The following is a 27792-nucleotide window of genomic DNA, read 5'->3' as shown; positions in this document are numbered from 1 at the left end:
CCTCCGCTAGACATGTTAGCACTCTGCTACACCCCCATTGTACACCTGGATCCTCTCCTTACGCCTATAAAAGGAAGGACCAGGGCCCTCTTACAGAGGGTTGGCCGCACGGGAGGACGGGGCGACGCGTAGAGTCCCTCGCTCTCTCCCACGCGGACGCTTGTAACCCCCTACTGCAAGCGCACCCGACCTGGGCGCGGGACGAACACGAAGGCCGCGGGATTTCCACCTCTCTCACGCCCGTCTCCGGCTGCCTTTTTCCCCCTGCGCGCTCGGCCTCGCGCCGACCCATCTGGACTGGGGCACGCGGCGACATTTCACTCGTCGGCCCAGGGACCCCCCGGTCTCGAAACGCCGACAAGCTTTTTTCTTATATTTTTTATTTAACGTATTATAGACCTCTCAAGAGGTGGGGTGTTAAATGATGTTGTATGTACGACATTGAGTCTCTAGATTAGTTTTCTAAATACAAGAGACAACTAAGTGACTGTATGATACATTGCATGAGATGTCTTTAAAATCAGTAATATCATACTTATAGATAGTCATATAGAGACGGGCTCTTCACGAAGAGACAATCTCTTATATATTTTAATATAACCCCTTAAATATCCATCTGTTGGACATACCCTTATATGGCTAGACTTTTAGTTAGACCTATTTGGATTCAGTGGCTAAAAAAATTAATTGCTCTTTTTTAAAGCTAAAAGTGACTAAAAATCTATGTTATACTATTTTAATCATTTTTAGCTCCTAAAATATCTAAACTTTAGTTATTTTTATTTTAGCTCATGGGATCAAACGGATCCTTAGCTTTAGCTATATGTCGCGTAGCAACATTATGAAGCGACAACTAAAAAGAAATAGAGGTAATACTACTGTAAGCTATATTATTAATTTTGCTTTAAAATTATAGGATGATCGTTTTAGATTAAAGCCTGTTCGGACTCGCAACACGTGGCTCTCGACCGTTATCTTCCGCAAACACAGCCCCCTCCCCACGGTGTAAAGTGTGTCCTGTGTTCATTTACTGCCCCTGAAATGAAAATAAAAGCCGCCAAGGCCTGCCGTGCTGTTCCCATCCCACACCAACAACGCAAACGCACCACCGCCGCGAGGCCCCCCCATCGCTCCCGGTACACGAAATCAAAGCCGCCGAAAACTAGTGCTGATTTAAATTCCCGCGACGACTCCGAGCACTCGCCATCGCTTTCTGCTCCGCTCTGGTTGCGTTGCATTGCGGGTGCGGCTGGAGTACTCGACGACGCCATTATTAACCAACCATCTCCCCGGCGCCCTCCACCTTCCCTTCCCCACGCGCGAGACGGACACACCTCTCTCGCTCTGCACTGCACAGCAGCTGCTCTGTTACAGGGACCGACCGATCCCCTCCTTGGCTGGCCCTGGCCATGCAGCGGCGACCAGAGTTCAGCTTCCCGGGCTCGCCGGCGCGGGGGCTGCCGCCGCGGCCGCCGGCGAACCCGATGGCGCCGCGGTACGGGGACGAGGAGGTCCGGTGGCTGCAGGCGTCGCCGCAGGCCTCGCCGGAGATGGACTACAGCTCCGGCGGCTCGGGCACGCCGTCGCCGCAGCTGTGGGCGCACCACCACCAGCTCCACCGGCAGTACCCGGCGTCGGCGGGCAGCTCGCCGTCGCGGGCGCAGGCCATCGCGGGGTACCGCCGCGAGATGCTCGACCTCGTCCGCGGCCTCCCGGAGTCCGCCTACGAGCTCTCGCTCCGCGACATCGTCGAGCACCCGTCGCCCCCGTCCCCTCCCCACGCCCCTACCAACCCTCTGCCGCCGCCTACCACCGCCGGACCACGCGCGAGTCGCGCCGTCCCCGTCCCGGCGCAGGAGAAGGGCGAGTCCGCCGGCGCCAGGAAGGACGCCGTCGCGGCGGCGGACGCCGAGGACGGCGGCGGTAGCAGGAAGCAGGGAGGCTCCAAGGGCAAGAAGCAGGGGAGGAAGCAGAGGACGATGCGGAAGCAGCGGAGCCGGAGCCTGGACCGCAGCGTCAGCCTGGACACCGGCCTGCTCATCAAGCTCTTCCTCCCGCTCTCCCTCGGCGGCAAGAAGAAGGTCTCGCCCAAGCCCGACGCCGCCAAGGACAGCAAGAAGAAGAAGAGGAAGGAGAAGAAGGAGGCGGCGGTGCAGGAGGAGGAGTGGTGGACCAAGAGCGAGTTCAGCGAGGCCGGGAACAGCAGCCGGACCAGCAGCAGCAACAGCAACAGCAGCGCCGCCAGCCTCAGGAATGCCAATGGCGCCGCCAATCCGAGAGCGCCGGACAGGAGCTGGAGCAGGTAACTAACTCCTTTCCATTTCCTTCTTATTTGCTTCAGCCATGGTTTATTTAGTTCCGCTTCCTGATCTGGAAAGTTTTTAGCAGTATACATACATGATACGTCAGGTTGTTTAGCAAAAGAAAATTTGTTATTTCTTTAGAAATTCGAGTCTTTTCTAAAAAAGTATACAAATTTGTTGGGGGAATTGCAGTGCAACTGTCCAAATTAAGGTGGATGGATCTTCTTGGCTTCTACTTCGGGTTAGCTCTTAAAGCTGTTATAAAGCGGTACTTAGAAAGAAAAAAAGGCCGCACTATGAAAATGCCATTTAAACAATTTTAGTTGAGGAAGGAACCAGCATATCTCAATCTTCGTATCATTCATTTTTCCTTGGGAAGCAGGAAAAGGAGATGAAATTTCGGTTTTGGCATTAAAGATTGAGCTAAAAACTAGTTTGATAACTCCATTGTTTTTCAAGAGATTCCCACTTTTACTTGAGAAAATAAACTATTTTTCTTTTGAAAATTTGGAATTCTTCGGAAAAAATGGGGTTGTCCAACTAGTCTTAAAGGAGTTTCTTTTTTTCAACAGACGCAATAGACAAGAAACTGTTCTAGAAGGAATTTGTTTTCTAAAAAAAATGGAGCAAACAAACTTTCTTCAACAGATGGAAGGAGACAAAGCAGCCGTTCTAGACTTCTGCTAGTCTTCTAGAACGTATATCTTGTAGTTTTGTTTCAAAAAATAAAAATAAAAAGAACACGCTTTTGGAAACGCCAAAGCTACCGAAGTCAGAGGTACACACTGAACCACCTGTAGAGAGTTCCATGGATGGAGATGGTAAATAGACCGAATCAAAGCACAGCCATTTAGGGGTGTTTGGTTGCTTCTACTAAAGTTTGTCACTGAATACGTCCGTCTGATGTGAAAAAAAGGGAAAAACTGCACGGCAAAAACCGGTCAAGACGGCAGAGTCACCGCCTCAAGTCAGTTCTTGTTGCATCGCAATCCAACTTTGCTGTCAATTCCTGCTGCTCAGCTTTGTTTTTTCCCTGGTATAAACCCCGAAAAGGAGCACGAGCACGACTCCAGATGATCCTTTCTGCTGTCGTCTTCTCCTACCTGTAGTCCAGTTTTTTTTTATTCTTTTGCTAGAAGAAGATTTCACATATAGACGTTAACTTTTGAAGTCATGGCATTGCATGATGAAAGTTTTTTTTTTTATCTCATTAACTATGGGCAAGTGTGAGTAGTTGCTAGTCGTCATCCCCTGAAACAAGGGATACGGCATCGTGATCTTAAAAAAAAACTGATCTGCGGGGTAAAAAAAAAGGCAATGTATTATATAAAGAAGATATTCTCACACATATCGAGAAAACTCTTAAACCCCTTTTTCTCACACAGGTCGAGAAAACCCTTGAACCTCTGCCTCATACATAACATCATCGAAACACATGTGAGAACGATCGCGACCAGGAAAGGTTTAGACCTGTGCTTTAGCGTGGGATAGATGAGGGTATCGAAGCCCATGTGAGAACGACCGGGCTAAGCCTTAGACCTGTGCTTGCTTTGGCGTGGGACAAATGAGGGCATCCAAACCCATGTGAGAACGACCGGGCTGAGCCTTAGACCTGTGATTTGGCGTAGGACGGACGAGACGATTTTTTTAACCACAGCGTGAAATTCGCTCCCGCGGGAAGTCGAACCCATGACCTGAGAAGTGTTTAATTTTTTAACCACATGCTGAAATTCGTTTCCACGAGAAGCCGAATCCAGGACCGATGGAGCGCTAAACACGGTAGCTAGCTATTGCACTTGATGTCAAATAATCGTGTTGCTGATTGTGTTAACTTGCGGAATATGAAATTGCACCTTTTGTAGCATCATTTGAGGCTGAGTAAGTGGAAGTTAGATCAAATCATTCATCTAATCCAAGCAGCCTCTACTTGCCCCTTTCTCACGAAAAAAAAAAGCTCAAGGCTGACTAAACTTACTGCCACCTGAAGCCTAATCATGGCACACATGCTTTATGTCTCACTCCGCTACTGCCAATAAATCCAATCATCACACTCCCATAAGAACTACTAGGGCATATCTAACCGAGCTCATGGCAGGGTCTTGCTAGCCTAATAATCATCAGTCATCACTGACATGCATGACCAACCTCTTCTCTGTTTTTGGAGCAGGAAGCGGACCGGGTGCTACGCTTTCTTCAGGGCGAACAAGGGCAAGAAGAACGAAGCCAACCAGGACTAGAGCTAGTGATGACGACACGGCCTCTCCATGAAACACGGAAAGAAGAAGTGTTTCTCCGGTGAAACGTTGGTGGTGGTCGTAGCCATCAGCAGCGGCGTCACGCATGCAGCTAGCACAAGGAAGCTCGAGCAAGCAGCAGATCTCCATACTGCCGTACCGTACCCTAAAATTGATGCTGTTCAGTGCCTGGTTTCTGCACACGAGTAGTGGCGGCTCCGGCATCGTCGTCGTCGTCGTCCTTTTCCTTTCTGTTCTGGCATGTGATCTTCATGGTATAAACAGAGAGGACATGCCATGTGTAGCGTACAATAGTTTTGACTGGTTCGCACAGCTCGTACAGAAATACTGTATTGATATGGACGGCACGCCGGAGGCAGTGACACCAATGGATTAATACTTGCAATATTTTCCTGACTCGGTCACATTCTGCACTGCACTGTACTGAGAAGCTTCAGTTGCTACTGTACAAATCTTTGTGAATACTAGAAAACAGAGGTTGTGGATAGAGATGGCAATGGGTACCCGCGACCCGATACCCGATGGGTATTTACTCCATTAGGGTATGTATGTGAGCTAAATATTATACCCGTGGGTCTGTTATTGGGCAAAAACCTTCACCCAATGGGTAAACGGGTATTAGAACGTTCCGCCTTCACCCATACCCGTTAACCCGTGGGTATAAAATACCCAATATAAACTTACCAAAGCATGAACTTGGACTTTAGTCATCCAACTTTTTTACTATTTAACAACAATTTAATGACCATGTAATGTGCTATGTAGTACTATCATAGTGTTACTACTTTATCCAATTATCTTTGGTGTGTTGAATGGATGGTTAAATGATGCTAGAAAAATTTGTGATAGTATTTATATGGATATACTTGACATTTGTATAGTATAATATTTTGATAGTTGTTTAATTTTTGTGGGTACGAGTGACCCGATGGGTGACCCATACCCACATGGGTATGGGTATGGGGGTAAATCCATACCCGCCAGTGTATATGGGTGACCCGGTGGGGTTATTTTCGTGTCGTGGGTATGGGTATGGGATAGTAATACCCGGTGGGTATTTACCCATTGCCATCTCTAGTTGTGGACGACGACGATGACGCATCAGCGCATCATTTTTTTAGGAGCCTGCTTTTCTTGACGAACCGTTGTTTGAACCTGTGTCCTCCAAATGATCAACGAGAGGATCCCAGGAGATCTACAGATAGCCTTTTCTTTTCAGTCCCTTTTTTTGGATTCCTATGGCCCAATGCATATATTATAGTCCTTGCTTCGCAGTAACCGTTGCAATCCTTCATGGTCTGGACGAAGAAAAAGAATTCGAGGAATTCAAGGCTTTTTAGTACAACAATCAAAGGGCACAGCATCTTCCCCATTCCACACATATAATATACTAGGTGAATGCCCGTGCGTTGCAACAGAATCATATAATACCAATAAAAATATATATAACACGGAATGACAGGTTAAGTTTGCAGCGTTAATAAGTAGTAGAGATTTTACCAATAAAATTACACGGAGCCCAAAAGAGTAAAATTTATTGAAATTGTATAGAGAAGGGGGTCACATATGGACGATGTGCACATAAAGGGGTGATTAGAGATGAAGTGGGATGCCTCACACCACGCGTATGGACACTGAGGAAAGCGGCGACACAACACCGCACAACGTGCTGACGAGGAACTTGAGCGGGGAGGAGGTCTGGACCTTGAAGACGACTGGGAAGGATGTGTGCAGGGAGCGGAGGCAGAGGTCGACATGGCACTTGGAGTTGGCTTGAAGTCGATCACCACTTCATCCTCCTCCACCTCGAGGAGAATTACTCCCTCCGCCTCATATCTATAGATAATTTAAGGAAATGACTGGACTGAATCAAACGAAGAAGAGAAACAAAAGATAAGAGAGATTTTCGCTCACCAGACAAGGATACCAACAACACTCATGTGGTGCTTCCCCCTAGGTAACAGGTCAGTTGTACGATACTGGATAGTTACAACAACTTGAAAATCATTGAGAAGTCATATGTATATACAACGGATCTTGGTCCACATGCTCCCATGAATTCAACTTGTGTTGCTTAACTTAAAAGGGTTGTAGGTGCTCACTTCTGGCTCTGCTAGACCCATAAACCAGAAACTGTTTCTTAGGATCTTTGATCTTCAGATGACAGGAAACAAAACAAAAAATTTACTGGGTGGACATTAACATCATTTTCCGCGCGGGGGGGGGGGGCATAGTTTTTAAATGGTAAATCTTGCCAGTCACACAGGATTCGGTCGTCTTCTAACACATCTGTAGATTAGAACATCATCAAGAACCTGAATTCAACAAAAAAATCGAAATGGAAGGGGATAAAGGCATCTGTGGCTACACTGCCCCAAAAGAAAGTTATTTGTATCACTGTGCAACACAATGTCAGGTAAGAGCAGGAGAACAATAAAAGCATGGTACTATGTCCTTGCTCGATTAAAAATATAGTTTTTTCTACAAAAAATGCATAATACATCCACAGATGCATACATGACACTACTCTACTGGTATTTGTTGTATTACACACAGCCATGCAGCCACTTCAGCCACCTAGATTAATACTACACAGAAATAGTTGCCGAAATACATGCTGAAGTGATGAATCATTTCCGATATAACCAGGTAAATAAAGTATCTAATTACAGAATCAGCAAGAAACTTACAGGTCAGCCAATGGAACCATTCCAGATCCATGATAGTTATCTATCTGGAAGGACCTTGAAGAAACAAGAGTTTTTGCAGATAAATATTTCTCCAAGCTAAAATCATCTAGGTCAACATCCAGCTCTCCATTCAATTGAAAAAAGATACTTTCCTACTGTAGTTTAGCTAAAGCTTTCCCGGTAACTGAAATGGGAAAAATAAAGACCATGTTATTAACTAAAATATGGAGATCTTAAATTACGCAATAGAAATTATTGACTATACCTACCAGTCATGCATTTGTGAACAGAGTATGTTCATAGTTAATACCATATGCATGTGCTTCTCCTGCACACTCAAACATCCATATGTTGCCATACGAAATAGTGCTTCTAGAGCCTGCAGCCTAACTGCTTCTGTATCGTCATTCATCATGTCCATCAACAAGTCCAAGGCCTTCTCTGTTTACTAAGTAGAAAACTTTGCAAGCGCTCCTAATGATTTGCAGGCAGTTCTTCTCACCTGTAATGTGAAAGCAATAAAATAAAATAATTGCAATTTTAGGAAAAATGATACTACAAGATAATGATAGAACCTCGTAAATTCATCTTCAACTCCATGGGAAAAATCCCAGCAGCACAGGGAATTTTTAGTTTAGGAGGTAATTTTTGCCAGTTGATGATAGAAACACCCATCCTGTCAGTTTTCATGACCTTCTTTTCTAGCGATTGTAGCAGAACACCCTCAGAAACTCGTTGAATTTTACCAAGTGCAGCGAATGCTTCCATTCTCACCTATGTGCACATGTCCCTAGCCATGGAGCTTAGCTGAGTACAGAAGAAAGAGGAAGCATAAGCATTGCAGTGAAATGAAGCGTGCTATTTATAGTCAAAGTGTTTGTATATTTTGTTATTTGTTAAGAAAATTTGTAAAGAATACTTCAACACTATAGAATAAAGTACTTCAATATTAGATATTATTTCAGGTTCAACACTTTCTCTTTATAATATCACATGGATCTCTGCTGATATGAATCCAATGGTAAGCAATGGGAGGCATGTCTTACTCACAAAGAGAGATTGAGTTCCTGACAGATGTGAGTACACTTTCCCTCACAAAAAGAGACCTTATAGCATTCAAAATTTCTCCCAAAAGAAAGACACCGTAGACTGTATAACACTGCTCAACACTGTCTACCATTGTCCACCAGTACTTTTGAGGGGTATCCAAGTCATTTTGTCTGATCCTTAATTTGCGAATTGTGGAAAAAATGCACACTCTTTGACAGTATTACTTTATTCAGAAGTCAACAAACAAATAACAAAGTAAAAACCATGCATTTGTTCCATATAACACTCTTTGACAGATGGCTCAAGAACAATGGATACAAAAATCAAACCTTTGAGTTTGTCAACAAGTCCCATTTTGTATGTAGCGACTATCTTCTTCAATTTATCCCTTGCCACCTTTCTTGCCTCCCAGTAAGTGTTCTTACAGGTGACATTACTGTCATTCAACACTCCCGTCATTCAACACAACGTGATGAGTCATGCATTAAAACTTGTGAGCAGCTTTATTCCCACAAGATCATTCCTGGTCACATGAAAAGGTACTGGTATAAACCACTATAGACCCCAAAACAAAATGTAGGCTACAAATACAATCACATGTAAAAACTAAATCACAAAAAGAAGAAGCATTACTATCAAAATGGTTATGGAAAGCATTCATAACAATTGATTTCTTCCCCTCTAAAACATACCAGGAGCTTAATGGCAGAATAAGTTCTCTACATTGAACAGTAAAATAACGATGCTTGGACCTACATTAGGGGTAATGGAACCTTCTCAGTAAAGAAAGTGTACTCACATCTGTCAGGAATTATGGTGGTTCACCCATTTTTTTCTTGGGCCTGGAGGAGTTGCTGTCAACACAAGCATATTTTTTTGTGATCTCTGATCAAGAACAGACTAACTTCTAAGAATAATGGTTTCCTCTTCTAAAGTTAGATATGCGGCTCACATTCCAACAATAATATTTCTCCAAGCTAAAATCACCTGTCTTTATGGAACCTATATGTATGCCAATTAAAATTCACAAAATACTATCCATTTCCTTACTCTATGTATCCATCCAATAAAACTCAAGCAAGACAAAAAAAGTGTGAACCACAGTAGGAAAGTATCTTTTTTAATTGGCATACATATAGGTTCCATAATCAGTACTATGCAGTATCATTTTAATTTTGTACAAAAGTCCTGAATCTGACGGTAAATGTCAAGAAAATGTTGTCTAAGATGGACGATGATCTCTTCTCGTCATGCCTGGCCAAGTATAAGGACAAAGAAGAAAAACACGCGTCGCTAGAAGCGAAGCATAAACTTACCTGGGAGAAGCTTGAGTCCGCTTTAGCTTTCCAGTTAGTGACTGGCCATACAACCATCCTAGTAGGCCACCAACCATAAGCAAATCTGATCGCCACCCTCATATAGCTCATGTATGCCGAACAAGCAAAGGTGCTATTTCCCCTTTTGGTGAGGAGCAGCAAGTATAGTGTTCTCTATTTTGCTCCTGCTTATTATTTTCTTTTCATTTGCTGGCATGAGTAATTGGTGTAGCAGTAAGTTTTAACTATTTCCCGATGTTTATGCTCATAAGGCAAGAATACATGTAACATAAGACTACTGAGTGCCGACACTCTTTATATGTATCTTTGCCTATAGATGGTTGAGCATATGTCATACAGTTTAATTTCACTTTTCAGCTTGCCTAGGTTATATATATGGATGACTGGTATGCAGAACCATCAAGTGCTATTTGCTTTCAAAATGTCTAAAGCTTTAGTTTGTATTCCATCCATTGATACCACTTACAACTATAATTTAATTTTCTCTAGAAGAAAATATTGATGAAGCATCAATTTTAATACTCATCTTATTTGAACCGCAATAAAGATCATACAAAATAGATAGATATGTCATAATTTTGAGTGCTCAAGATAGAACTTGCATGGAACTTCACTAAACCATGAGGGGATGTGTGTTGCAACATGTAGAATCAATACAACAATATAGCATGTAATACAGAAAAAACTCCATACAAACTAAGGCCCTAACAAACTCTTACCTGGATGAATGTTGCAACATCCTCCTCAGCCATACCTCCAATTTCACCAATGAGAACAATGCCTGAAAGGCATAGAATAGTATTGAACATTGGGAACAATACAAAATGGGATGGAGCTGCATTGAATAAAAAACCATATGAATGTAGCATTTGAAATAAAGAAAAATGCAGTTTAAGTATTCAAATACCAGAAATTCCTTTATTTTTATTCTGTAAATTCACCATCCTCTTCGCAGCTTCCCTCACAAGGGAAAGTAAAATCATTTTCAGACATCTGACTTTCTGTTTGTCTTCAGTTAAAAAGGCAATGAAGTGAAACTAAAAGTCTAAGTTCTATTTCACTTTAAATATGCATATCAAGTAAAGAACTGCTAACTATTTCTTGAATCCTGGTGGTTTTATAAAAAATAGTGTTGAAGATAAATTCACTGCTGCACACATAATACTTGACATACTTGCTATTGCAATGCAAAAAAGAATATGCTGAAAAAACTACATGCATCCAGGAAAAAAAGAATGCGTTGACAACACCTAAGGCTAGTATGTTGCAGTGATTACTTATTAACTATACATACAAGACAAAATGGAATGAGTCGCCCCATCCATATTCGTAGAAGCCTTGTTTGCCTGATTCATACAGTAGGAAATTGTGCAAATGTGATTCTGAGTGTGAAACCTTGACAAACCATTAAATAAACGATGTAACAATTAATTAACATTGGATGGAGACAGAAGACTACCAAATCAGCGTAATTTGACTTCCTTGATTCTTGTTCGCCTCCATGGAGGTCGTGGTACTTCACATACCTGATGAGAAATAGAAAAAGCAATCAGATAATAATGTGCAAGGTAGAGGCCAACTGATAAGTCCCAAAAGAACAGAAGCTCAAAGATTGGGAAAAGGGACATTGATACACTTCTATTATTTATATAAAAGAACATCGTAAAGTTCTTCTATTTTTATATGAAAAAATGTGTATTACACTTACATCAATGGCTTCCATGAAGAAATAACAGTGACAGCATGTGTGTAAATGTCACAAATTTGGCCGGAACACCTTGGTGCTCCGATGAGGTCGCCTACTCAATACTCGACTTAGCAACAAAAACTCTTGAGCTCTCATTTGTCATCGTCACCACAAAGGATGATGAGCGCTCACCAGGGCACTTGGAGGGTTCAGGATCCAGGAACGGAGAACAATGCAAGGAAAGGTAGCCATGGAGGCTCCACATAGGTTTGGAAATTTATATAGAAGAGTGCTGAATTAGGCACAACATTACAGATCTCCTTACACTACCACTGTTGTGTTCTTCTAATTCACTGGAGGTGGAAGCTCCGCCTCTTGGAGGGTCCATGACTCCATGCACGTGGGGAGGATGCAAAGATGGCCAGCTAGACGTGGCTACTGAGTACTGACGACAGCCAGCGTCGGTAGAGGAGCCGGCCAGGACTGCCGAGAAAACCTTCGGTTATGCTCAGCTGGCTCCGGCAATTCGTCGAACGACGTGCGTGCGGCCACGGAAGGAAGCACCGTCTGCATCGTCGGCTCTGGCCTGTCACCACTCACCAGTCACCGCAGTGCATGCCAATGGAGAGAGAAGAGGACCAGCGCAGCGTGCGGAAGAACAAAGACGCTTTGCCGCGTTGGGTACCGCGACGTCATACCGTCTAGGCGACCAGTTGTGGAATCCTATCTATACAACCTGCACGAACAGAAACAACGTGGGATGAGTGCGCTGATCTTACCAGGTGTCTTGATGACGCGGGTCTGGTTCGATTTGGTGGCGTAGCTGTGCCGCTTCCGGTAGGTGAGCCATCGTACCGTCTTGCCCCCAGCCGCTGCTTCCGGTAGGGAAGATGACAGCCGAGACGCACGACGATGGGGCGGGGATTGTTGAGATGGGGGAGCAGATCGTGGGGGGAGGGAGAGTGAGGATCGCGGCCATCGCGGCGGCTTGTGGGGAGGATCGTGGACATCGTGCAAAACAGTAAGACATACGGCGATCGTGTCCACTATCTTTTGCTTCGAGGGTGAGGATTGAGCAGGGACAGATCGACGGTGTAGATTGACTGAAGGCAGAACCAGGTGGAGGCAGCCTACCCCTTACACTCTTAATATAGTAGTATAGATTATATATTATGACTCATATGCTTCCAATAACTAGAGGAATCACAAGTCAGACGGTGCCGGACACTCTCAAGGCAGGTGGGCAAGCGACAACGCATCCCAAGTCCGAGCAGTGGCGGCACACCCTAACCCACGAACGACGCTGGCGTCCCCCGATGTGCGAGTAGCGACGGCGCCGCACGAGGCACGAGGTTCGAGCGGCGTCACGGAAGGCGCGAGGTGCGCGCGACGACGGTCGCGCGTGACATCCTCCGATCCAGCGTAGTTCGTGCAGCCCGAGTGATGATCTCCCTCTGTTCTTGTGTCCTCGACAACGTCCTCCGGCGACAACCTCATCCGATCAGTGTTATGTCTTTCGACTATTGTGTTTTATGCCTATCATATACATTATTTATGCTAAAAACTGTAGGATTCTATGCTTGAACACGGAGTTCGTACATCAGTTTACCGCATGCATATTTTTTGCATGCACATTGAAAATATAGTTCCATGATTTATGATGTTCGTAATTACTATAAAAATCAAATCAAATCACTTACGTTCGTAACTGCTAGATTTTTTACGTCTACCATAAAACTGCCCCTAATTGCCGACGTCGTTCTTAGTTGGACCGATATTAGGTTTTTTTATCAATTATGCTACACGGTTTAAGTATTTATGCGACTTTGTATAAGAATTTATGCTCTGCGTGACTCATGTCATCCAATTTTTTGTGTGCAGTAAAAACGAAAATATCATTCAAAATTTGTGCGCATGCAATGGAAACTCTCACGGTCTGCCATAATTTTTGGATCTAAATAAAAATAGAAACCGCATGCGACTCCCATATTTTTCAGACTTGCCATAAAAATAGGATCGTGAATACAATCCACCAGAGCTATCAACTTCTCAGAATGACTCAGTATTTACACTTATAACTGAGGGGTTTTATGCTCAAAACTTAAAGTTTTTTATCAATTATGCTACACTGTGAAAGTTTTCTTTTTCGACGAGGAGTCTTCATCATCGTTGTCCCTTGGTGAAGAAGAGGAGTTGTCGCTGTCGTGGTAGATGATTTTCTTGATGTGTCTCTTCTTCTTCTCATCCTTCCTTTTGTTGTTTGAGCCTGAGTCGGTGGGTTTGTCTCCTTTTAGCTCATCTATGTTGAGAGTCTCTTTCTCTTTGTCGTTGATCACCATCCCCTTGCCCTTAGGATCCATCTCTTTGGGCGGTTCGTCCCTTGATGAAGAGAACGACTCTGATACCAATTGAGAGCACGTAGAGGGGGGTGAATAGGTGATCCTGAAAAAACAGATCAACAAAATAAACTTGGACTAATATTAGATTAGTTAAAGCAAGAGCCAAGTCCGAATGAAGAGGATGAGAGGAGTGAACTTCTTCACTTAATTGCTCTCACAAGGTGAGTATTAAACTTAGAGCAATTATTAAGTGAAGTGAAATATAAGAAAGAGTAGAATTGCTATAAAGTAAAGAGACAGTTGACACGACGATTTTATCCCGTGGTTCGGTCAAGCGTAAAATGCTTGCATAGTCCACGTTGTGGTGTCCCAATGGACGAGGGTTGCAGTCAACCCCTCTCTAGTGATCCACTGATCAGCTTGAGTACCACAGTTCTCTTTCTTATCTCAACCTTTTCCCATTGTGAGGAATCTCCACAATTTGGAATCTCTCATGCCTTACACAATTTGATCTCAAATGAACTCAAGAGTAAGTGGGGAGTAGAAACACACACAAGAGACAAATTTACAACAACGCATGCACACAAGTCGAGAGAAGAGCACAAGGGACAACACAACGGAGTTAAAACTCAAAACAAGTGCTCGGATCTCAATCTATCAAAGCAATAGTGTGGTCACAGTGTCTTGGTGTCTTAGGATGTTCAAAGAATGCTTTAGTGTGGAGCTCCATGCGCCTAGGGGTCCCTTTATAGCCCCAAGGGACCTAGGAGCTGTTGGAGCTACATTTGGTAGGCTTTGGTTGCCTTCTGTCCGTGGGTGCACCGCACACTGGACAGTGAACAGTGCACGGGCAGAGAATCACGTGATTGGCTGGTTTCCTGTTCTGGGGCACTGGTCCGTCCGGTGGAGGGCACCGGACTGTCCGGTGCTCTAAAGAGCAGCCACTTTAGCGGACCGTGCACCGGACTGTCCGGTGCACACCCGGTGCTACGCAGTCCAGCACAACTTCTTCTTTTTCTTTCTTGTTCTCTTTTGCTCCTTTTGACTTGACTTCATAAAGTCTCTGACACTTAGAAAAATATGATTAGCACACAAAATAATTGACTAAGTGTCCAGATCTTACCTTTTTACTTGGTCCATATAGGTTTGCCTTCCGAGCTCAATTTGCTTAATGTACCTTGTTGAGCATCTAATCACCAAAACAATATAGAAATGGCCCACGAGCACATTTCCCTTTCACTTGCCTCCCTCACCAACCTCGACCATGACTCCGACAACACTTCTTCTTCGAGCGATGACAAGCTCGATAGGCAGGGGCAAGCTCAATGGACTCTGCTTCTTCGCCAACACTGCAGGAGGCCTCTACACCATGGCACTTGAAGAGGACATGGTGGTAGCGATAACAAGGACATTAGTGATGACTCGACTTATGAGGGCTTTCCACCGATGATCTCGCCGCTGAGATAGATGAGATGACAAATGTCGTAGCTAGTCAGGACAAGTTACTTAGGCTTGTAGCTCATGAGAGGAAAGAGTACAAGTGTAAGGACGAGGCCACGCTTAGGGAGCTTGAGTCCGCTAGAGCTTCTGTGGTAGTGTCCGGCGAGATAGAATGTGATGAGTGTGCTCTTTACATGTTACATATTACCACATTATAGTGAGAGCACCTAGAGGGGGGGTGAATAGGTGATCCTGTAACACTTCAAAACTTGAGCCACAAAACTTGGTTAATTGTTAGCACAATAATTGCCAAGTGGCTAAAGAGGAATCCTCAACAAAACACAATAACCAACAAAGATCAATCACAGAGATGGCACGGTGGTTATCCCGTGGTTCGGCCAAGACCAACGCTTGCCTACTCCACGTTGTGGCGTCCCAACGGACGAGGGTTGCAATCAACCCCTCTCAAGCGGTCCAAAGACCCACTTGAATACCACGGTGTTTTGTTTGCTTTACTCAATCCCGTTTGCGAGGAATCTCCACAAATTTGGAGCCTCTCGCCCTTACACTTGAAATTCACAAAGAACACGGAGCAAGGGAGGGATTAGCAACGCACTCAAGACAAGAAATCACAGTGACACCACGCACACAGATCGCAACGAGAGCTCACAACACAACTCAATGAGTTTACCACTCAACTAGAGCTCTAATTGCTATCGCAAAGAATCGAAGGCGCGGAATCGATGTCTTGGTGCTTAGGAATGCTTAGGAGATGCTTGATCTTCTCCTCCATGCGCCTAGGGGTCCCTTTTATAGCCCCAAGGCAGCTAGGAGCCGTTGAGAGCAATCTAGGAAGGCTGATCTTGCCTTCTGTCGACTGGTGCACCGGACAGTCCGGTGCACACCGGACACTGTCCGGTGCCCGATTCCTTTCCATAAATGGCGCAGTCGACCGTTGGCAGGCTGAGAGCCGTTGGCGCACCGAACATGTCCGGTGCACACCGGACAGTCCGGTGCCTCCTTCTAGCCGTTGGCTCGGCCACGTGTCCCGCGCAGATCGCGCGGCCGACCGTTGGCCCTGCCGACCGTTGGCTCACCGGACAGTCCGGTGAATTATAGCCGTACGTCGCCGGTGAATTCCCGAGAGCAGCTACTTCGCTCGAGCCAGCCTGGCGCACCGGACACTGTCCGGTGCACCACCGGACGGTCCGGTGCTCCCAGACTCAGCAAAGTCTTGGCTGCTCGAGCCAAGGCATTTCCAGTTGGTCTTTTCCTGTTTCCAGCACTTAGACACAATACATTAGTCTCTAAAACAATGTACTAAGTCTGAGAAACATACCTTTATCCTTGATTTGTACTTTGTCCACCTTTTTACAATTAGGCACTTGTGTTGAACACTAAATCACCTAAATACTTAGAAATGGCCCAAGGGCACATTTCCCTTTCAATCTCCCCCTTTTTGGTGATTTATGCCAACACAACATAAAGCAAGTAGAACAAGTACAAAATCAATTCAAATAAGAACTCAAATTGTTTTGATTCAAATTTGGCATATATGGATCACTCTTTGCCACCACTTGGTTTGTTTTTGCAAATCAAACTCAAATTCCTATCTCTAAGTCAAATCCACTTGTAGAGACATAAAGAGAGGTTTTCCAATGGAATTTGATCAAGGATTTCAACAACTCCCCCTTTTTCCCATAATCAACACTTCTCCCCACAAGAAGCCAACTTTTGACAAGAGAGGCAACAAAAGAGTTTTGTCAAACCAAAAAACTCTATTCTACTATTTTCAAAATCTCTCAAGTGATAGCTGATCCATTTATTGCTTTGGCCTTTATTTTCTCCCCCTTTGGCATCAAGCACCAAAACGGGATCAGTCTTGGCCCTAAGAACCCCATTGCCTCACCAAAATCTTCAATAAGAATACAAAGGCAATAAGAGTACATGAGATGAACTTGGATTAAGTTACCCTCTCATCGGAGTGCAGTGGAAGTCTTTCATGGTCCAAGTCCACCTTTTTCCTTTCAAACCTCCTTCGAGACTAAATCATCAAACTCAAGCACATGATTAGTCTCAAAGGGTCAAGTTGTAACACATCTCCCCCTAAACATGTGCATCACTTTGCAACGGACTTGTGAGGTCCAAGGAGTGTTTGTACAACTTGAGCACCATTATTAAGCGACAATATGCATAAGGAACATGATCAAAGGCATAAACACAAGTATGCTATAAATCAATCCAAGTTCCGCGAATCTAAGACATTTAGCTCACTACGCAACCTGCAAAAGGTCTTCTCATCTAGAGGCTTGGTAAAGATATCGGCTAGCTGGTTCTCGGTGCTAACATGAAACACTTCGATATCTCCCTTTTGCTGGTGGTCTCTCAAAAAGTGATGTCGGATGTCTATGTGCTTTGTGCGGCTGTGCTCAACAGGATTTTCCGCCATGCGGATAGCACTCTCATTATCACATAGGAGTGGGACTTTGCTCAGATTGTAGCCAAAGTCCGTGAGAGTTTGCCTCATCCAAAGTAGTTGCGCGCAACACTGTCCTGCGGCAACATACTCAGCCTCAGCGGTGGATAGGGCAACAGAGGTTTGTTTCTTAGAATTCCATGACACCAGGGACCTTTCTAAGAATTGGCACGTCCCCGATGTACTCTTCCTATCGACCTTACATCCAGCATAGTCGGAATCTGAATATTCAATCAAGTCAAAGGTAGACCCCTTTGGATACCAGATCCCGAAGCAAGGCGTAGCAACTAAATATCTAAGGATTCGCTTCACTGCCACTAAGTGACATTCCTTAGGATCGGATTGAAATCTAGCACACATGCATACACTAAGCATAATATCCGGTCTACTTGCACATAAATAAAGTAAAGACCCAATCATAGACCGGTATGCCTTTTGATCAACTGACTTACCTCCTTTGTTGAGGTCGGTGTGTCCGTCGGTCCCCATCGGAGTCTTTGCGGGCTTGGCGTCCTTCATCCCAAACCGCTTTAGCAAGTCTTGCGTGTACTTCGTTTGAGAGATGAAGGTGCCATCCTTGAGTTGCTTCACTTGGAACCCAAGGAAGTAGTTCAACTCGCCCATCATCGACATCTCGAATTTCTGCGTCATCACCCTGCTAAACTCTTCACAAGACTTTTTATTAGTATAACCAAATATTATGTCATCGACATAAATTTGGCACACAAAAAGATCACCATCACAAGTCTTAGTGAAAAGAGTTGGATCGGCTTTCCCAACCTTGAAAGCATTAGCAATTAAAAAGTCTCTAAGGCATTCATACCATGCTCTTGGGGCTTGCTTAAGTCCATAGAGCGCCTTAGAGAGCTTACACACGTGGTCGGGGTACCGTTCATCCTCGAAGCCAGGGGGTTGCTCCATGTACACTTCCTCCTTGATCGGCCCGTTGAGGAAAGCGCTCTTCACATCCATTTGGAACAACCTGAAAGAATGGTGAGCGACATATGCTAGCAAAATACGAATGGACTCTAGCCTAGCCACAGGAGCAAAAGTCTCCTCAAAGTCCAAACCTGCGACTTGGGCATAACCTTTTGCCACAAGTCGAGCCTTGTTCCTCGTCACCACTCCGTGCTCGTCTTGTTTGTTGCGGAACACCCACTTGGTTCCCACAACATTTTGCTTAGGACAAGGCACCAGAGTCCAAACTTCATTCCTCTTGAAGTTGTTGAGCTCCTCTTGCATGGCCAACACCCAGTCTGGATCTAGCAAGGCCTCCTCTACCCTGAAAGGCTCAATAGAAGAGACAAAGGAGTAATGCTCACAAAAATTAACTAATCGAGACCGAGTAGTTACTCCCTTGCTTATGTCACCCAAAATCTGGTCGACGGGATGATCCCTTTGAATCATCACTCGGACTTGAGTTGGAGGTGCTGGTTGTGCTTCTTCCTCCATTACTTGATCATCTTGTGCTCCCCCTTGATCATACGCCTCCTTTTGATGAACCTGTTCATCTTCTTGAGTTGGGGGATGCACCATTGTTGAGGATGAAGGTTGATCTTGTTCCTGTGGTCGTACATCACCAATTGCCATGGTTCGTATAGCGGCCGTCGGAACATCTTCTTCATCTACATCATCAAGATCAACAACTTGCTCTCTTGGAGAGCCATTAGTCTCATCAAATACAACGTCGCTAGAGACTTCAACCAAACCCGATGATTTGTTGAAGACCCTATACGCCTTTGTATTTGAGTCATAACCTAACAAAAACCCTTCTACAGCTTTGGGAGCAAACTTAGAATTTCTACCCTTCTTCACTAGAATGTACCATTTGCTCCCAAATACACGAAAGTAAGATACATTGGGTTTGTTACCGGTTAGAAGCTCATACGAAGTCTTCTTGAGGAGGCGGTGAAGGTAGACCCTGTTGATGGCGTGGCAAGCCGTGTTCACGGCTTCCGACCAAAAGCACTCGGGGGTCTTGAACTCTCCAAGCATAGTCCTCGCCATATCTATGAGCGTCCTGTTCTTCCTCTCTACCACACCATTTTGCTGAGGTGTGTAGGGAGCGGAGAACTCGTGCTTGATCCCCTCCTCCTCAAGGAACTCCTCCACTTGAAGATTCTTGAATTCGGACCCGTTGTCGCTCCTTATCTTCTTCACCTTGAGCTCAAACTCATTTTGAGCTCTCCTTAGGAAGCGCTTGAGGGTCCCTTAGGTTTCAGACTTATCCTGCAAAAAGAACACCCAAGTGAAGCGGGAAAAGTCATCAACAATAACTAGACCATACTTACTTCCTCCTATGCTCAGATAGGCGACGGGTCCGAAGAGGTCCATATGTAGCAGCTCCAGAGGTCTTCATCACATTCTTGCTGTGATGTGCTCCTCCCACTTGTTTACCTGCTTGACAAGCTGCACAAGGTCTATCTTTTTCGAAATGAACATTGGTTAGACCTATCACGTGTTCTCCCTTTAGAAGCTTGTGGAGGTTCTTCATCCCCACATGTGCTAAGCGGCGATGCCACAACCAACCCATGCAAGTCTTAGCTATTAAGCATGCATCTAGACCGGCCTCTTCTTTTGCAAAATCAACTAAGTAAAGTTTGCCGTCTAGTACACCCTTAAAAGCTAGTGAACCATCACATCTTCTAAAGACAGACACATCTACATTTGTAAATAAACAGTTATATCCCATATTACATAATTGAGTAACAGATAGTAAATTATATCCAAGACTCTCAACTAAAAATACATTAGAGATAGAGTGCTCATTAGATATTGCAATCTTGCCTAAACCTTTCACCTTGCCTTGGTTCCCATCACCGAATATGATTGAATCTTGGGAATCCTTATTCTTGACGTAGGAGGTGAACATCTTCTTCTCCCCCGTCATATGGTTTGTGCATCCGTTGTCGATAATCCAGCTTGAAACCCCGGATGCATAAACCTGCAAGGCAAATTTAGGCTTGGGTCTTAGGTACCCAACTCTTGTTGGGTCCTACAAGGTTAGTCACAATTTCCTTAGGGACCCAAATGCAAGTTTTATCACCCTTGCATTTTGCCCCTAATTTCCTAGCAACTATCTTCCTATCCTTTCTACAAATAGCAAAGGAAGCATTCAAAGCATGATAAATTGTAGAGGGACCATTCATAACTTTCCTAGGAGCATGAACAAAATTCTTTCTAGGCACATGATGAATATTTTTCCTAGGCATATCTCTACAATGCATATAGGAAGAACTAGAAGCATACATAGCATAAGAATCATAAGCATGTGAATCAAAAGCATTACAACTCCTATGAGACTGTCTTCTATTATTGCACATAAAAGCATGGTTCTTTGTAGTACTACTTGCCATAAGGGCCTTCCCTTTCCCCTTGGCGGATATGGGAGCCTTATGGCTTGTTAAGTTCTTGGCTTCCCTCTTGAAGCCAAGCCCATCCTTAATTGAGGGGTGTCTACCAATCGTGTAGGCATCCCTAGCAAATTTTAGTTTATCAAAATCGCTTTTGCTAGCCTTAAGTTGGGCATTAAGACTAGCCATTTCATCATTTAACTTTGCAATAGAAGCTATGTGTTCACTACAAGCATCAATATCAAAATCTTTACATCTATTGCAAATACCAACATTTTCTACACAAGTTGTTGATTTCCTAGCTATTTCTAACTTAGCATTCAAATCATCATTAATGCTCCTTAAGCTAGAAATTGTCTCATGGTAAGAAGATAATTCACAGGAAAGCATTTCATTTCTTTTAACTTCTAAAGCATGAGATTTTTGTGCTTCTACAAATTTGTCATGTTCTTCATACAACAAATCTTCTTGTTTTTCTATAAGCCTATTCTTATCATTCAAGGCATCAATTAATTCATTAATTTTATCTACCTTGGTTCTATCTAGGCCTTTAAATAGACATGAATAATCTATTTCATCCTCATCACTAGATTCGTCCTCATTTGAAGAAGCATAAGTAGAGTCTCGAGTACATACCTTCTTCTCCCTTGCCATAAGGCATGTGTGACGCTCGTTGGGGAAGAGGGATGACTTGTTGAAGGCGGTGGCGGCGAGTCCTTCATTGTCGGAGTCGGAGGAGGAGCAATCCGAATCCCACTCCTTTCCTAGATGTGCCTCGCCCTTTGCCTTCTTATAGTTCTTCTTCTTCTCCCTCTTGTTCCCTTGGTCCTGATCGCTATCATTGTCGGGACAGTTAGCAATAAAATGACCAAGCTTACCACATTTGAAGCATGAGCGCTTCCCCTTTGTCTTGGTCTTGCTTGGCTGCCCCTTGCGACCCTTTAGCGCCGTCTTGAATCTTTTGATGATGAGGGCCATCTCTTCATCATTAAGTCCGGCCGCCTCAATTTGTGCCACCTTGCTAGGTAGCGCCTCCTTGCTTCTTGTTGCCTTGAGAGCAAGGGGTTGCGGCTCGTTGATCGGACCATTCAAGGCGTCGTCCACGTACCTCGCCTCCTTGATCATCATTCGCCCGCTCACGAATTTTCCAAGGACTTCTTCGGGCGACATTTTGGTGTACCTGGAATTCTCAGAATATTATTCACCAAATGAGGATCAAGAACGGTAAAGGACCTTAGCATCAGTCGGACGACGTCGTGGTCCGTCCATCGCGTGCTTCCGTAGCTCCTTATTTTGTTGATAAGGGTCTTGAGCCGGTTGTATGTTTGAGTTGGCTCCTCGCCCCTTATCATCGCGAACCGTCCAAGCTCGCCCTCCACCAACTCCATTTTGGTGAGCAAGGTGACGTCGTTCCCCTCATGTGAAATCTTGAGGGTGTCCCATATTTGCTTGGCGTTATCCAAGCCGCTCACTTTGTGATATTCATCCCTGCACAAAGAAGCTAGAAGAACAGTAGTAGCTTGTGCATTCTTATGTATTTGCTCATTAATGAACATGGGACTATCCGTACTATCAAAGTGCATTCCACTCTCTACAATCTCCCATATACTAGGATGGAGAGAGAACAAGTGACTACGCATTTTGTGACTCCAAAATCCATAGTCCTCTCCATCAAAATGAGGAGGTTTACCAAGTGGAATAGATAATAAATGAGCATTTGCACTTTGAGGAATACGAGAGTAATCAAAAGAAAAGTTCGAATTGACCGTTTTCTTTTTCTCGTAGTCGTCGTCGTGTTACTTTTGGGAAGAAGTGGACTCATCACTGTCGTCGTAGTAGACGATCTCCTTGATGCGTCTTGTCTTCTTCTTCTTCCCATCTTTGCGTCTGTGGCCCGAGCCCGAGTCGGTAGGCTTGTCATCCTTTGGCTCGTTGACAAAGGACTCCTTTTCCTTGTCGTTGATCACGATTCCCTTCCCCTTAGGATCCATCTCTTCGGGCGGTTAGTCCCTTTCTTGAAGAGAACGGCTCTGATACCAATTGAGAGCACCTAGAGGGGGGGGTGAATAGGTGATCCTGTAACACTTCAAAACTTGAGCCACAAAACTTGGTTAATTGTTAGCACAATAATTGCCAAGTGGCTAAAGAGGAATCCTCAACAAAACACAATAACCAACAAAGATCAATCACAGAGATGGCACGGTGGTTATCCCGTGGTTCGGCCAAGACCAACGCTTGCCCACTCCACGTTGTGGCGTCCCAACGGACGAGGGTTGCAATCAACCCCTCTCAAGCGGTCTAAAGACCCACTTGAATACCATGGTGTTTTGTTTGCTTTACTCAATCCCGTTTGCGAGGAATCTCCACAAATTTGGAGCCTCTCGCCCTTACACTTGAAATTCACAAAGAACACGGAGCAAGGGAGGGATTAGCAACGCACTCAAGACAAGAAATCACAGTGAAACCACGCACACAGATCGCAACGAGAGCTCACAACACAACTCAATGAGTCTACCACTCAACTAGAGCTCTAATTGCTATCGCAAAGAATCAAAGGCGCGAAATCGATGTCTTGGTGCTTAGGAATGCTTAGGAGATGCTTGATCTTCTCCTCCATGCGCCTAGGGGTCCCTTTTATAGCCCCAAGGCAGCTAGGAGCCGTTGAGAGTAATCTAGGAAGGCTGATCTTGCCTTCTGTCGACTGGTGCACCGGACAGTCCGGTGCACACCGGACACTGTCCGGTGCCCGATTCCTTTCCATAAATGGCGCAGTCGACCGTTGGTAGGCTGAGAGCCGTTGGCGCACCGGACATGTCCGGTGCACACTGGACAGTCCGGTGCCTCCTTCTAGCCGTTGGCTCGGCCACGTGTCCCGCGCAGATCGCGCGGCCGACCGTTGGCCCTGCCGACCGTTGGCTCACCGGACAGTCCGGTGAATTATAGCCGTACGTCGCCGGTGAATTCCCGAGAGCAGCTACTTCGCTCGAGCCAGCCTGGCGCACCGGACACTGTCCGGTGCACCACCGGATAGTCCGGTGCTCCCAGACTCAGCAAAGTCTTGGCTGCTCGAGCCAAGGCATTTCCAGTTGGTCTTTTCCTGTTTCCAGCACTTAGACACAATACATTAGTCTCTAAAACAATGTACTAAGTCTGAGAAACATACCTTTATCCTTGATTTGTACTTTGTCCACCTTTTTACAATTAGGCACTTGTGTTGAACACTAAATCACCTAAATACTTAGAAATGGCCCAAGGGCACATTTCCCTTTCATATAGACCAAGTACGCTACTATGCTTGACGAGGTGCTTGACGAGTGCGATGAATTATAATATAGATCTAGCTTATTGGGTGATCATCCAATAAGTCTTAGTAAGCTAATAGAAACCATCGCTTCTTAGTAACCATGTTACCTTTGGAACCACAAATACCTTCATGGACTTCTCCCATGGTCAGTGTAGCTTGGCCATCATCCAAACACTTGAGCAATAAGTCTTTGGTAGTTCTTCGATACAACCCATCATTATGTAGAACAAACTTGAAAGCACTTCACTAAATATTTTTTGTCAACTCTAGCACTCGGATACCGGAATTTTCCAATAACTTGTATTGAACATAAAATTAACAAGAAGAAACTCGGTCCCATTTAGAGGGTAGCTAACAAACTTGGCCTACCCATCCCCTTGAACCAGCCTTGCCGGTTCTTACAGCGCCTGATTGGTTTACTGCGCTCGCACATCCAGTCCCACGCGAGTCTGGCTGGACAGGTACGGCCATTTCTAGCGTATGTACAGATACAGGTAAATGGTCTTAGGGGATGTTTGAATGCACTAGAGATAATAGTTAGTGGCTAAAATTAGCTAGAGACATCCAAACACCCTAGCTAATAGTTCAGCTATTAATTCTTTTTAGTAAATTAGCTACTAGTTAGCTAACTATTTGTTAGCTAGCTAATTCTACTAGTATACTTTTAGCTAACAACTATTAGCTCTAGTGCATTGAAACACCTCCTTAGAATGACGTATTTTGCATTCACTCATGCAGCCACCGTTCCTCGCGTACAGGCAACCAAACAGACGCTCAGCCAAAGTCAATACACGCGATGATTTAGGATGGAACGGTGCGGACATAGTACCGATTTTAGAAGCCCGACAACAACAATAATGCCTTGTTGTATCGGTTTTTTATCCCGACGTTTGTTGAGCCGATATGTTATCTTTACAATTCTGGTGTGTACTAGGATGTCCAAATTTATAATTCGGTGAATTCCTAATTAATATTAAGCCACTTGTGAAGATACACACTTCTATACTACCTATTAAGGCTGTAAGGGGTAGGCTGCCTCCCATGGTTCTGCCTTCAGCCAATCTGCACCGTCCATCTATATGCGTCAAATCATCACCGTCCGTCTCGTCGCCTCCCCTTCAAGCCTCCTCCGTCCCTCGATCGCAACTGCTCCTCTCTCCGCTCCCCTCTTCGTCCCCTCTTCGTCGACAGCAGGCTTCATTCGCGCCGGCAACGGCTCCGGCCTTCCCACACCGCTGTCCACCTCCCCCACACCGCCGCCGCTCGCATTGTGGCGGTTTGGTTGGCCGCAGAGCCCCCGCTCTAGGTGCCTCTAGCTCCTCCTCGGTTTCGTTCTCGCCCCCGTCTCCTTCCTTTTCTTCTTCCCCAAGTTCTTCGCCCCCATCTCGTCGCTTCCATGGCCAGACCTCAACGCCTGGCGCCTCCCAGCGACCTCCGCACGTGGGGCCCAAACAGTCCTTGCGCCTCTGATGTTGATGAGCCAGCGGCTGACGACGACGTGGCCTCGTCGCTACTGGAGATGGGGGCGCTCGTGCTATCCACCGCCGACCCTCTCACTAAGGCACGACGCACCCACGCCGCCTTCTCCCGGTGGGCCATCGGGCTCCCTATCGGCCAGGCGACGGCCCCCTACCACCCCAAGCGCAAGGACCGCCTCGTCGAGCGCGCGCCCTACGCCCGCCCGTCGTCCCCCGCGGAGGAGCCGGAGAAGAAGACGGTCAAGCCGGCCTCGGCCTTGGCCTCCTGGCTCGGGCTCGGCAGCACGGAAGCCGACCGCCTCACCATCGCTACCTGGTCTGCCCCGCCGTCTTCCCCCAGATCGTGCGAGACCTGGGTCTACCCAGTCGCCGCTCGCCCGCTCGCCCCCTCAACCTCCAAGCCCAGGTAACCTCCGCCTCACGCTCTCCAGCTCCGCCTCATCCACTGCTAGGAAGTACACACCAGAGCGCCGCCAGAAGTTCATCGGAGGGCAACGAAGCAACCACGAGAAGATCCACACGGCCACAATGAAGGTCAACGCGGTTTCCTGCCCTTCCTCCTCCATCCCAACGCCCTGCACGCCAGGTGTTTGTGCGAATGTCTAATCCACGTTTGTGTCCGCAGATCCTGACGTACCAGCTTTGCAACAGCGTGGCCTTCGTCCACGACCCCAAGGTGCTGCACCGGGAGCTCAAGTTGCACATCCTTCTCAAGGACCACAAGACCATGGTGCTCAAGATCGTTGAATATGTTGAGGACATTTACAGATTCTACAAGAGCACTGAGGTAAAAATTCCAAGCGGTAATTTTTATCATGCTGCAATTGCTGATTTAGTGGATTGTCGAAGTGACCATTTCTGATGATTGTTGATCTGTGGCATGTTTTGCTTGTGTAGGACACCTGCCTTCCTCTCAGCAGCTACATGAGCTCACAGGCTGAAATCAGTGAGAGAATGAGAGCTATCCTTATCGACTGGATTATCGAGGTACAGTACAGGCTTACTCTAATGCCAGAGACACTTTACTTGACCGTCTACATCATCGACCAGTACTTATCTATGGAGAGTGTACCAAGAAAGGAGCTGCAGCTCGTCGGCATAAGTGCCATGCTGATAGCAAGTAAGTACGAAGAGATATGGGCTCCACTGGTAGGCTGGCTGATTTTGTTTCTAAAACATGCTATAGTCCATTCTACGATTAGCTTACACAACAAGCAGCGATATTTTACAGGTTAAGGACTTGATGTGCCTCTGTGACAACGCATTTACCAGAGACCAGGTTCTGACCAAGGAAAAGGCCATCCTGGACAGGCTCCATTGGAACCTGACGGTTCCAATAATGTACATGTTCATTGTTAGGTACCTGAAAGCCGCAATGTGTGACACAGAGGTATAGTTGTCCAAGTAATGTTGTTTTAGCACCACACCACACATTTAGATATTGAAATTTTCTTCGGTGCTTTTGGCGCAGCTTGAGAACATGGCATTCTTCTACTCCGAGCTGGCATTGGTCCATTACGCGATGCTGGTTTACCCTCCATCGGTGACCGCAGCCGCTGCCGTCTATGCTGCCAGGTCTACACTTGGGATGAATCCACCGTGGACTGATATTCTGGAACATCACACTGGCATAGTTGAGCCACAGTTACTGTACGTCCTTCGATGACTATCTCTCTTGCCTTCGAAATCCAGTTCTAGCGCGAATCATTGACTGATGAAATGTCTCATCTCCCGTCCTAAAATTCACATCGGTGGAATATTCTGAAGTACACCAGAGAAATATTCTGAAATACACCAGAGTTTATAGAGGGAATTCCTTTAAGACTTTAACAGGTTACGAGGTTCCTGATAACTTTCTTGCATCGATGTTAGGGATACGATTTATACTGGTCAATTAACAAATGAATGCATTATTGAAAGAAATCCTATGCTTAATATAATATCAGCAAAGATAAGAAAGCTTAATATACAAATCACTAATGAATTAATGGGCGAACCTGTTTCATATGTCCTTGGATGCGGTCTCTTTTCCGAGTCTATGTCATGTTGCTTTCTGACATGCCTATTGAAAATAGGGATC

General features: G+C 45.4%; 2 protein-coding genes across 2 annotated transcripts; both read left to right on the top strand.

The window, feature by feature from the left end:
• The first annotated feature begins 1051 nt into the window (after positions 1-1051).
• Positions 1052-5045, top strand: LOC103652879 (uncharacterized). The gene is made up of 2 exons (XM_008679867.4): positions 1052-2302; positions 4471-5045. The coding sequence occupies exons 1-2, from the start codon at positions 1410-1412 to the stop codon at positions 4538-4540; spliced, it is 963 nt and encodes a 320-aa protein (XP_008678089.1). The 5' UTR covers positions 1052-1409; the 3' UTR covers positions 4541-5045.
• A 21572-nt stretch (positions 5046-26617) lies between these two features.
• On the top strand, positions 26618-27378 carry LOC103655131 (cyclin-B1-3). Its single transcript, XM_008681934.2, has 3 exons — positions 26618-26861; positions 26944-27102; positions 27184-27378. The coding sequence occupies exons 1-3, from the start codon at positions 26637-26639 to the stop codon at positions 27376-27378; spliced, it is 579 nt and encodes a 192-aa protein (XP_008680156.1). The 5' UTR covers positions 26618-26636.
• Positions 27379-27792: the final 414 nt, after the last annotated feature.

The sequence above is a fragment of the Zea mays genome, chromosome 4 (genome assembly GCF_902167145.1).
Source record: "Zea mays cultivar B73 chromosome 4, Zm-B73-REFERENCE-NAM-5.0, whole genome shotgun sequence".
In the NCBI taxonomy this organism is placed as follows: Eukaryota; Viridiplantae; Streptophyta; class Magnoliopsida; order Poales; family Poaceae; genus Zea; species Zea mays.
The sequence above is the reverse complement of the archived record's forward strand: the minus strand, read 5'-3'. Positions and strand labels throughout refer to the sequence as shown.

Excerpts from the sequence above, each read along its gene's own strand:
- LOC103652879 (XM_008679867.4), top strand. The coding sequence starts at position 1,410 with ATGCAGCGGCGACCAGAGTTCAGCTTCCCGGGCTCGCCGGCGCGGGGG. Across the intron at positions 2,303-4,470 it reads CCGGACAGGAGCTGGAGCAG|GAAGCGGACCGGGTGCTACG; the intron begins GTAACTAACTCC and ends TTTTTGGAGCAG.
- LOC103655131 (XM_008681934.2), top strand. The coding sequence starts at position 26,637 with ATGAGCTCACAGGCTGAAATCAGTGAGAGAATGAGAGCTATCCTTATC. Across the intron at positions 26,862-26,943 it reads AAGAGATATGGGCTCCACTG|GTTAAGGACTTGATGTGCCT; the intron begins GTAGGCTGGCTG and ends GATATTTTACAG. Across the intron at positions 27,103-27,183 it reads CCGCAATGTGTGACACAGAG|CTTGAGAACATGGCATTCTT; the intron begins GTATAGTTGTCC and ends CTTTTGGCGCAG.